The sequence below is a fragment of the Athene cunicularia genome (assembly GCF_003259725.1).
Source record: "Athene cunicularia isolate RWA chromosome 2 unlocalized genomic scaffold, athCun1 chr2_part1, whole genome shotgun sequence".
Lineage (NCBI taxonomy): Eukaryota > Metazoa > Chordata > Aves > Strigiformes > Strigidae > Athene > Athene cunicularia.
Genome location: NW_020799095.1, coordinates 108,817,094 through 108,829,607, shown reverse-complemented (window position 1 = coordinate 108,829,607; position 12,514 = coordinate 108,817,094). Strand labels below are relative to the sequence as shown.

Here is a 12,514-nt window from a genome sequence, read left to right as displayed (position 1 = left end):
GGTGGTCGTCACAAAGTCCGCTTCGCCCCCACACACCCCCCGCGCTGTGCCGGGATGCTGAGTCAGCAGTTGCCGCTGGGCTAACTTGCGCTGCAGGAGGGGCTGCTCTCGGGTCAGGACTCGGACACGGCGCATTAAAACAAAAAATAAAATACGTATACACACATTAACACTTTTATTTAAAATTCCTGTTAAAAAAAAAAACTGGTAGGGGGTTGCTTCGGACACTGCAAAGCTGCCCCTACGCTGCTGCGCTCCTCAGTTTGAACCAGCCGCAGTCCCAAGGGAGATGTTGTCCCCCTCCCCGAGCACCCCGGTCCTCGGCAGGGTCTCTGCTGGGGAAAGCCAGGGCTGGCAGCAGCGCCGGCCTCCGCCTGCGTGCGCGTCTGTTATGACAGGTTAGGCCACCGCTCTGAATTTTGATGATAGTTCGTGCGCAAAGCTGACAGTACCTGTAGGGTGGCGGCAGAAAAATGACCTCTGACAGCCGGTGCTTCCTGAGACAGAGAAATCTCGCTGGTTTCGAAGGGGAGACCCTGGTCGTGTACAGGGCAGGATCCTCTGTGCAGGAACGGGCTGGTGTCCCCTTCTTCCTTACAGGTAAGAGTGAAACACTTGGAGGACAGGGGGAAAAGGGGGGATTCAAAAGCTGGCTCATTCCTTCGGTAATCATGACGTCTCGAAGATCTTCCACGATTGGCCTTGGCCGCAGGAACGATTTCGCTAGCAACAAGTCTGCCATTCCCTTTTCTGCAGGGCAATCACATAGTGGGACCCATGCAAAACCACTCACTCCTCCTCCGGCCTGTATGGGTCTGTTAAATTACCAGGAAAGGGGAAGGGGGGAAAAAATCTAAACTCTTGACTGAACTCTTACATCAATTCTTGCATTTTAAACTATGCACACGTAGGAAGATTTTTATATTATGTATCTGATCTATAATCCCTATCCCTATACAGTCAGGGTGAGGATAGTTACGTGGCCAACAAAGCACATTTACTCGCTACCTGTAACAGAAAGCGTATAATGAAACAGCCGCCTTGTGGGAAGCTACAGATAACACTGTACTTCTCTGCTTAGAGACGAATTCGCTGTAAAACATTAACTTTACATATGCTTGACACTTAAATATATAAGCTTTGTTCAAATCTCCATCCTTGTAACATTTATTGCAAGGTGGTAACAAACGCAACAACTCGGAATTCACACACAACGCAGTGTTTTGCAGCCAGCAGTATGTCTGGGATCTGCTGATAAAACTCAGCTTAGGCCAATGTTCAATGCCTACAGCAAGGTATTTATTTCAAAACTATTGATGAAATATTTTCCATCTACACATAATAAATACAGTATTATAAAAAAAATTCACAACCATTCAAGACTCCAAGAACGAAATGTTTTACATACATAAAGAAGCAACCACGCCAAGGAACTGTATTCTCAAACTCCGAACTGATCCAAAAAAGAAAAGTTCAGAAAGTTGAACAGATTTTTTTTTAAATGGGTATTTTCAGCGTTAGCACAACGTGCTTTGTAAATCACAGTTTTAATAAACTATCTTAATACTTATCACACTTGCATTGCACATTATCTGTGGCACTTAGTTAACAGATAACCACATTACAAAGTCCACAGATACTACAGGAGCTGACTAGAGTTCAGCTCAGTGCCTCGCTGCTGCTTCCAGAAGAACAATTTCCTCCAGTGCAACACAGTTGGGGTGGCTGGTTACGGAGTGGACGTAGCAGTTCAATAACCCCACCTCCTTTCCCAGCACGCTCTGCACCTCATAACTCTGCAGTGATAAAAGCATGTTGATTAAAACAAACAGTCCTGGACATTCTGTTCTAAGCAGCATTCGGCTTGGAAGATGCAGGGTGTAAGGTCCTCTTCCAACAGACAATTTTTTTAAGGACTCAAAAAGAAAGGTGCATTAGAACTGATGAAAAGAATTAATACATTAGGTTTTCAATAATTAGATCTCACTCCTGCTTAAAGTGCCCTACAAGGCTTTTAGAAATGCGCTGGCTTAAGAAAAAAACAACATCCCCCAAAAAAGCTACCGTGACTCCGTGACTTTGAACTCCATTTTGCTAAAGCATAACCTACATAACCTACATGTGCTCGCTTTATCCAGCTTTCTGACACCGGTAGGAACTCACATGTGCTAGCAATGTGTATATAGATCTACTATATATTGATTACCTTAGCTGACAGATCTACTAAAGGAAAAAATATATTCTAGCTTTTTCTACTTCCCCTCTTCTAACTTTGCGTTGTATCAAGCATCATTTATGATTCCTGGCACCTACAGAGTCCCTTCTGTTTAACGATCTGACTGGCAGTTTACCCACATGACTTGTGCCTGAGCGAATTTGTAAAGACTGTATTCTGCGTGGAGGAGAGGGGTGTGAGGCTGGGATGATTTCTCTAAGATGAGGGAGCACGTTAGCAGAAGAAATGGTAACACCGATAGCTGGTACCCAGCCCGAGAGGGTGGGTACTATCTCAGGTGGCAGGTTTACATCATTTTCTCTCCTCAGCAGGACTTGCCTATGACCAGCCTCTGACCATGCCCCACTTTCATCTGGGCTGTGCATTTGTACATGTACGTGATACCCATGTCTACTGCCTGATTCAAGGTATAAACAATCCCGTCCCTTTTCTTTTTCCTCAACTATTTTTACCCCAGACCGGTTCTGCAGTCCAATTCACCACGCAGCTGCACAAACAGCTGGTGTAACAGAAGGGTTGTCACAAGGTAAGGAACAAGTGGCCAGGGGCAGTGGTGGCTAAAACCAACCTCCCTGCCAAAAGAAGTGATTACAAAGCTACACCCTAAGAAACTTTAGCAGCACTGGCAAAAAAAAAAAAAAAAAAAAAAACTTGTGATTAATCTTCATTAAGATGTGCTGCTTTTTAAAATACAGCAGTTCAGAAATGGAAATGCTTATGAAAAAAAAGGAAAAAAATATCCCTGCATTTCAGCTAGGGAAAAAGAAAGTTTCTAAGTTGCCATACTTCTAAATACTAGCATTATAAAAACTGAAATATGAAGAAGAGGTTGTTTGAATTCTAATAACTAAAAAAACCCCTACATTTTGTCAGTCTGTAACTAAACCAGACACAGCCTGTAAAACTTAGCAAGACTTAACTGCTATTAAAAGAGCAAACATATTTTTGAAATTTGTTGTCTCTCTTTGCTTAAATGAAATATACACCCTCCAGCATAAGAAAAATAATTTATGATTTCAGAGCACTGTTCCACTTTAAATATTATCCATAAATCACATTAAAAGTATGGTGCGTGTAATAGCAAAATGCTAGAAGACTACGTTAAGATGGGAAAAGCAAAATGACCCCGATACGTGTCACTTAACTGAAGATATTTAACCGGGACGATTGAACAAGACAACGGGTTGCCCTTTGCTCCCTTCCACGTGCAATGGAGAAGCGGGGATCTCAAGATGCTAATGGGACTTAATCACCCTCTGAAGGTGCCGCTCCTTCCCTGCTGACCATCCGGCAGCCAATGCCAGCCAGGCACCTACCCGGGCGCGTCCCTCACCTGCGATAAATCTGGGTCACTGTGCCAAATGTCAGGGTTCTTCTGATATCCCAGATTAAAGGAATAGCTACTTCACGATTACATAAACCGTACTTTAGCCCATGGATCCCCGTGGCTTATGCATGTTTCATTCATACAATTAGAAAGTATTATCTTGCATGTGCTTTGCAAATTTCTCTACTATTATTGCCTGCCAGTAGTTTCACGGTTGTGCTACTAGAAAGTAGTTGTGATTTAGAAGACAGTCCTGAAAAGGTGGGATGCTTGGACCGTATCTTCGCTGTCTTTGAATCCTCAGTCAGAAAATGGAGTAAAGCTCAGCACTGCCCACCGCAGCTCTGAGTGTCTGGACACAGTGCTGCTTGCAGACAGCTCTGCAGATCTGCAGCTGAGCTGAAGCTGCACATCCCATCTGCAGCATCCCTCTTCTGAAAAGGAGGGCGTCAGCAGGGGGAAGGTGGGGTTGCCAAAGGGCCCAGCCCACCCAAATCCCAGGCTGGACATGAGAAAAAAATCATTATTTCTAGTAAAATCTATTGCTCCTAGTGCAGTTCTGAAACAAGCTGCCTGGAAAGGGAGAATCTCCATCCTTTGAGGTTTTCAAGACGCTGCCAGCCAAAGTCACGGCTGACCTGCCTACACACTGACAATAGCCCAGTGTGAGTGGTAGGTCAGACGATGACCTCCAGGAACCCCTTTCCCCTCTACGACTCATGAATCTTTCCATCTGATTCACATCTCCTGTATTCCGCCTCTACAGTAAGTTATATAGTTCAACTTTCTTTTGGCAACATTCATTACACCTACCCCATCCTCATTGGCGGAGGACATCAGGAGAGAAGAGATTGTCCTTTGTAATAGCTGGAATGAGAAAATTAACATGTTTTGTTCACAACAAAAATCTTATGTATGCAAAGACACTCTGCAGGTTAAAACAGTCACGTTGAACAAAGATTTATTATTTTAATATAAAATGGCTTTGTTTCTCTGGCCAAGAAAGCAGAGGAGAGGTGACACAACAGATGTTCAGAATACGAGTTTAAAAATACACATTCCCTTTAGGCTGTGGAGACTGAGGTTTCCCAAGGCCCAACCAACAATGCCCTTCAGCTGGACCATAAAACAGTTTGCAAACCTTGCTGAATTCAATGACTATTATTTGAGTAAGATCTGGGAACTGGGTTCTTAGTCCAATGAAACACAGGTTTAGTGTCAGATTAAATTATGGGATACTCCTACATCTTTTCATTTTTCTTCTGACAGAGCTGTTCATAAAAGTGTCGTTAGAGTACCTATGTGTCTAACATCTCTAGCCTCGCTATACTCAATGCACAGAAGCTCGTTTTGTGCCATACCTTTACTTTCACTGCACTTTGAGATCGGGATGGACAACTCAAGAAGACTTCCAGCTGCATTTTCAAAACGGGTGAAATGACAACTTCAGAGCACTGGTTGCAATACAGCAATCCTCTGAAACATGCAAATAATGATGGAAAAACATAAGAGAAATGGAAAAGCTATCAGTTGTAAATCAAAACATACAAAAACCCAGCTAGTTTAATCTCTGAAGTAAATTGCTGGTGGACTTTTAGTAGGAAAGCCCTAGTAGAGATTCAGTTGGTAATGGCAAATAGAGCTCTTCTGTTGGCAGAGCTAAGTAACTCTAGGAGGATCTGAACTCTTCTAGCAAAAGGATCCTCCTCTCATGAGTTTTGGCAACATGGGGGGAGGCTGCTATTTACAGTCACTCCACTTAAGCAACCATTAATCTCATAACCTTCTAAAAATTATGGCAAAAGAAAATTTGTAGTATAGATTTGGTCCAAGTAGCTTATTGATTTAGGCCCTCATTCAGCAAACCTTCAACATTTTCAGCACACACTTAAGTCATATGCATTAAATTAAGCTCAGCGATAAGTGCTTGTTGGAATAACATTTTAAATAAATATTGATGCTACATTGTTCTCCAAATGAAGCAAAAGTGTCCTTCATAGTAGAGATATTTTAAACTGAACCACACTACTATGTGAACGTACACAAATCCTTATTTTTTGCACTGATAGTATAATACAGGAGAACTTTTTTTAAATTTTCAGCCTTTTCCCCCCAGAGGCTACACATAACAAAGCATAAACATTAAAGCTTCTCATATTTAGGAAAATGCTATCTATTTCATTAAGATCAAACCCACCCAGCTTCTCCTTATGCTTTTTGTAAGCTTTCCCAGTAGAAAGAACGCCCCTCTCCTTTTTTTAACACTCCAACTACTCTCTTATCCTCTCATGTGTTTATCCCATCAGGTATCTCGGACTCTGCAAGAGCAAGCTGGCTAAGCTGCTGAGGGGGAGGCTTTCCCAGAGCATGCCGATGTGACGCAGTTTTAGCATTTCAGGTGGTAACAGGTCCTGTAGGAGCAGTCTTCACATTTGGGACAGTTGTACTCACTGAATTATTCAACATCCTTTCTAGAAAGGTTATAAATTTAATAGGTCTGAAATGCAACTCTTTTCACACTTAATCAAATTACAGCAAAGATCATAGTTCTGTATAAAAACAAGTGAATTGGTGCTACACAGTGTAACAAGGTAGGGTAGACAAACACAAGAAGCTACTTTTAAAGGAACTTAAAATCAGAACTGTGATTTATGTGGCTGTTTATTAAAACTAATATTGTAATGCAGGGGGCTATGAGATCTTTATAAGCAATACTTTAAGATTAGTTTGAAAAAAAAATGTGATAACTGCAAATTCAAACCATTTCCTATCTACTTGTATCTATCTTAATAAATTAATCTAGCCTTGTAGGTTTTATCAGTTCATCAGCAATAAAAATACTACGTCTTAGTTTTAGGAAGGAACAAAGTGCAGCCTGTGCCTGCAGGACGCATTGCATCACCCATTGGTGTTACGGTTACATCTGCAGAACACCTGGAGTGCTCTGGAGCACGCTGACTCTCACCTGTCCTGGGGACACAGTTCCAACTTTCCATTGCCACATCTGTCACAAGTAGGCCAGGAGAAAGCAGTGCTCTCATTAACTCCAACAACAGTACCTGCAGAAGATTAAATTCTTACAAAATACTAACATTAAGCTAGCAAACACAGTCACTCCTGGCCTCAGAGCAGGTTTGATCCTTTCTGACTCTCAGCTTAAGAATAAGACTTCTTGGAACAAGCATCAGCTCTTCCAACAATCTCACTCCCTTTCTCCTTTGTCCCTCCAACAAGGGATGAGAGTATGGCAAAGTGTGTTACATTCTAAAAATACCAGAAGGTAGATAATTGATAAATAACTTCCCAAATAGGTTAAGTTCTTTTGGTTTGGATTTTAATTGGTTTTTGATTTGATTTTGTTTTCTTTCTTGGTCCTCTGATGTTTCCTTGGCAATAAATAGCTAAAAAAAAATCATCAGATCAGATATTGATAGTTAGGAAACAGAAATCAATGAGAAGACTCAATACCTTTTGAAAACAACGATGCAGGTTAAATTCCATTAACAATGGAGTTATTCTTCATTTATACTGATTTAACAGAGATTAGATCTGGCCCACAGATTTAAGTGTATGCCTAAGAAGGGAATGCCAGAGATACTTGGGACTAATATAAAGGGCCTTGCTAGTTTTGGCAAGAAAAAAATATATTCAGAGTTTTATGAGAAGCCAATAAAGAGTGTATTATGTTTTATGATAATGATATGCAGAAACTGTGAGCATTATTTATGGAGAAAATACTTCTAAGTATTCTGAAACATACAAAGTGGATCACCTGTAAGAATGAAATTACACTAAAATAAACCCTGACTGGTACAACAGAAGTAGAGACTAAAAATTCCAGCTCCTATTGAGCAAGAATCTCACAGATTTATACTGCATTCAATAAAAGAAGCCCTTGGAGACTAGGGAGCATTTACACTGTCTGGTAAGAACAGGGCAAAAATCTCTTGCTTTCCTGGTTCTCCTGGGTCAAGGACTGACAGGAAGGAGGAAAATACACATAAACAACAAATCTACTTTTCTTTGGGAATTCAAAGGACAGCAAGTGTGAAGATCAGGAAAGGTACTTCTTAAATACAACATTTATAACCAAATTTCTATGCATATAACAAAATGACATGGATTTCACTAACAGAATAAGCAACTGTGCATTTAACTGTTACAGGGATAATTCTGATTCCTCAGTTTTTGTGATAAACTGGCAGTTTCCATCAGCACTTGCTACTACAAGGTAGTATGCTTTCTGCCACAGCATGGGCATGTTTCCCTTGTTCATGGAAAAGAAAACCTACCAATTAGTTCACTGAATATGTTTCCTTTTCATTAAAAAATAATTTTAAAACCAAACCAAACCAGAATCCCCTTTTCTGACAGATCTGTTTTGCTCTAAGCCTTTTAACTTTCTCCTACTTGTGTGTCATATTGCAACTCCAGGATGTTGGTGCACAAGTAATACAAGTACATGTGAAGAAAATTAATCAGTATCATACTGACAAGATTATGTCTAGTGGAGAGGTTTATTTTGATGACAACATAGAATTCCCTCCAGAAAACCACCACTGAGGTCAGAATAAACACAACTGAAGGTGGCAACAGATCTAATAACCTAGTAACAGTCTTGCGCATCTTGCATGCAAAGTGATTTCTCAAGTTTAAGCTGCTGAACTGCTGCACATCTTTGTCAAGACTCTAGATTTTGCTTGATGTTCACAAACACTTTGGATATTTTCCCGAGATCCTTCTTTTAAATGTAAACGCACATAGCCAAAATTCGATTTTTATCTCTAGTCTATTTTTATGGGTTGTGGCTGACATCATTAAGAAGAGACTGATAATAGGACAACAGCTGGAAAAACAGGTCTCTGGTGAGGAATGCAAAGAAGGGCTGAGGATTAAATGTAACACACTGTTTGAAATGTTCAAAAAATGAATGTGGGATTTTTTTTTCCAATCAGTTACCCTGATCAATAGGCAGGAAGGGGAAAAGTTCAATCAGAAAGAGAAACCTAGATAAGCTGATTTTGTTCCCACTGTTAAGAGGGAAACTGAAAAAAATCCCCACCCCTAAATAAGGGTGTTGGGTATGAAAATATCCAGTGTCAAAATTCAAGCACTGTTGGTTGAGTCATATACTAGGCAAATATAATTAATCAAGTAATATTCCCACATAACATATGTGGTATGGACTAACTAGAATTTGTTCATAAGCATGGTTAAGAGGAAAACCAGTTCTGTGCAGTATGAACTGCCAACATTTAAGTCATCCTGACTGCTACCATACAGCAAAAAGAGGTTAGAAATTACTTTGTAATGCATAGCAATAAGAAAATAAATCTATTAACCCTGAGCTCACAGGTGAGAACCACAGACTCATCTTTAAAAGAAGAATAAACTGTCCAGTAGAAAGCAGCCACAGGTTTTCACTCATCTGTTGAAGAGCAACACACTCCATTCCAGAGCTGATATGACTGGACATAGTCTCTGAAACAAGGATTTCTGAAAAACTCAGTGGATCTGCTTGGATTGCAACATTGTCCTTTTAAAGCTGGACCAGCTATAGAGTTGCACCAGGTTGCTCAGGGCCAAGCTCTGAGCAGGAGTTAGGACTGGAGGAACTTTAGAGGTTCCTTCCAACCTAACTCATCCTATTTATATTTCTCCTTTTGTCATTCTTCCATCTGTAATACAGTACATGGAAAGCATGACACCTCCCATGTGTGTAAGTACGTGTTTACACAATAGATCACAAAGGTGTATTCTCTTTGCTCTACTGGAAAAAGAAAGGACAGAGAAATGTTTGCTTTTTTCTACTACATACACTGTCAATGGGACAAAAAAAGACAAGCATCTCTCACACTTAGTTATAAAATTAAGAGTGGAGAAGTTGATCTACTGATCTACACTAAGAAGATAATTCTTAGTGCGACTATTGAAGAGGGTTTTTTTTAAAAAAAAAAGCCCCAAAATATTTCACACCCAGTGACAGAGATTCCTTTCAAGTCACTCACAATATGGATGCAAGCTGTACATAGCAACCAAGGCCTTGAGTGAAGTGCCTCTAGTTGTGCTTGTTTTTCATTACGCAGCATTAGAGTTCAGGATTTGTCATTGCAAGGTGCTCATATATTAATCACAGGGGCACTGCTAACTTGTGGCTCTGCAGTAACAGAATGTGTGTTTGGTAACAGCTTTGCATGGTTCCAAACTGTCTTTCCAGTGCATCACATTATAGCTGGAAGGATTAATTTGTAGCCATTATTTGCTATTATTTTAAAGTTCATTTCAAATGCTCCAGTGAAAACTTGAAGGTGTAACTGTAGAAGAGTATCAAGAATATTCTACAAGGGCTACTGGAATCATATAAGTTAAATTAAGAAAGGAAATTGTCTTTAAAAGCCAAAAGTTTTTCCCTATAGGCACTCTACAGCTGGGAGGTTTAAGAAACTGACTGGACAAAGCATTAAAAAATACACAGTAGGAAATGTTTCTGCATGATTAGGAAATGCTAGAAAATACATTGTAAGAAATATTTCTGCATGGTTAGTAATAGGACTGAAATATTAGACAAAGCAATGATCCAAAGTGGCTAGTGAGCAAATATTGGCCAAGATGTGCTAGATGACTATGGGGAAATATTAAATTGCCCCATTGCAGCAAACCTCCAGGGAAATCAGACGCTAACCCCTACCATTCAGGATCTGGTTAAAGTATCTTATTCATCTGCCTAAAAAATATTAGTATACTGTACTGTTGCCAACATCAACAAGGCTGGTGTGAACAGAAGGCTTCTGAAAGAAGATGGCAAAAGGAGGAATATAATAAAACAGATTGTGCATCAAACATTTATTCTGGGGTATGAGTGAGTGGGAGCAGAGCTTGGCCAGCAAAAGGCAAACACAGCCCACAAAGAAGTATAGAAACTTAAATATCCTAATGACCCACAGCAATACTGTGCTTTTTTATCCCTCCATGCTGTTTGTGCAAGAAATCAATACGAAGACCTAAAAGATTAAAGTGAGCACAAATAATTAACCGCATTTATTTCAGGAAAGGCCATACAAACCTCTTACAGCACAAACAGAGTTGGCCTGTGTTGTAGAATCCAGCTCATCGAGTCTGACAGGGCCAGTCAGCTCACTGAGGTCAGCACCGGCAGCCGAGTACAAAAGAGGCTTTTGTAATAAGAGAACAGTACGTTCAACACAAATAATTCTACCTGCCAACAAAGACATTTCAACTCAGTACAGTAACAAGGAAAAAGGTGACCATGTTAATTGTCATGGCCAATAAAGACAACGATCTCTGCCAGCTACTAAACAGATGGATAGACCCCATCAAGTTTTCTCAATGACAAAATATTTTGCTTTCAGTGATACATGCATCATGCTCTCATTACACTTTGCAACTCACAGGGAAAAAAGTTTTTTTTAAAAATTCAAACCTGGCAGAAAAGAGTCTGATTCCACTCTAACTGCATCACACCATGCTCCCTGCAAACACATTACTGTCTATCAGTTGGACACCCCTTCAGGTGGTCTTACTTTCTTTCAAAGATTACAAAGAGAAGGTGCATGCAGTGCTTCATTGTTTAAAGCAGAGATTTTTGCTACAGGACACACAGCCATTTACAAAGGTTGGCACTCCCAGTACACTTACGTTTTGGAAGTGACTGACGGTGTGAGACATGAACTACCCACGCAGGCACCATACAGAACCCTATCTGAACCTCAAAAAAGAGTGACTAAAAATGAATGTAAAGTTAACTACCACCCTTACATGACCTATATGGTGGCAAAAGCTCACAGCTAAGATGGTATAGGAGAGTTTGTAAAAGTTCTGTGTCTAGCAACATGCAAGTCTCTAGATTCACCCTCTTACTCCTTTTAGAGGCAGCAAATTCAATATAACAAGTTTCTGCAAGAACAACAAAACAATGAAACCAAGTTTCTAGACTATTTCAGTTGGAAGGGACCTACAAAGATCATCTAGTCCAAATGCGAGTCTTTGAGTCGTCAGCTAGCAAATTTGATTGACATTGGTCATTAGATTCAACAGCCATCAGGGAAGACTGACAGAAATACTGTTAGACATACAACAAGATCACTGAATTTCTCCTTTACTTTGGAGATCAAGCCAAAAATGTAAAAAAAGGAACCTCTGGGAAAGCTCTAATTACAGCCCCTTTCAAATTTCTTCCCAAACTTGTGATGTCTCACCTTCACCTGAGAATGAAAGTCTCTGCAGGTCACGTATTGCAGTGTCAGTAGTTACGATGCTATTTCAGTTAGATTCCAACTGCTTCAAAACCACACATAAAGCTTACCATTTCCCCACAGCGCATCCTTGAAGAAGATGGGTCGTGAGGCAACGCTAAGGGATTCTGTGATTTCCGTACTGAGAACACACGATGCAGCAACTGACACAGGAACAACTTTTGGAGTGATATGAACCACATTTTGCAATGTGGAGTCAGTCACAAACAACCAAATTTCTCTTTGATTTATAGGAACACTGTGTTTTGTCTATGATTAAAAAAAAAAAAGAAAAGATACAAAATTGTAATGCAGTTGTTAATTTTTAGTAGAAGACTAAAGTAACATCCTCATTTTTGAATAACTAATACAACTGACAGAAATTATTACATTTAGGATTCATACAGTATAATGAATCAAAGCTCTACTGGTATTTTTCATTATTTCTTACTGCAGATACAAACATATCTACCTTAAAGTAACTTTCCAAGATTGATCCACTGGAATCTTGGCTTTACCTCTGTCAACTATCATGCTTTATCATAGCTTACTTGGATTGTACTAGGGATTTGAAAATATATTTTATTAAAAAAATATATGCATAGGAATTTGCAATGACAATGTAAGTTTTCTGCCTAAGACAGGTATAAAAATACTATGTGTGACTAAATTAAGGTATATCACAACTACTGATGTACG

At 39.9% G+C, this 12,514-nt stretch overlaps 1 protein-coding gene across 5 annotated transcripts in view; it reads right to left on the bottom strand.

The window, feature by feature from the left end:
* Nucleotides 1-290: 290 nt before the first annotated feature.
* The window catches only part of SPIDR (scaffold protein involved in DNA repair), a 197,012-nt gene continuing 184,788 nt past the window's right edge, over nt 291-12,514 (bottom strand). For all 5 annotated transcript variants that reach the window (XM_026843074.1, XM_026843075.1, XM_026843073.1 and 2 more), the window contains 6 exons: nt 11,887-12,085; nt 10,627-10,779; nt 6,529-6,622; nt 4,925-5,039; nt 4,377-4,430; nt 291-1,796 (listed from right to left, as the gene is read on the bottom strand). In XM_026843074.1, the coding sequence (XP_026698875.1) occupies nt 1,665-1,796; nt 4,377-4,430; nt 4,925-5,039; nt 6,529-6,622; nt 10,627-10,779; nt 11,887-12,085 (747 nt within the window). In that variant the 3' untranslated portion in view covers nt 291-1,664. The remainder of the gene's footprint in view (nt 1,797-4,376; nt 4,431-4,924; nt 5,040-6,528; nt 6,623-10,626; nt 10,780-11,886; nt 12,086-12,514) is intronic.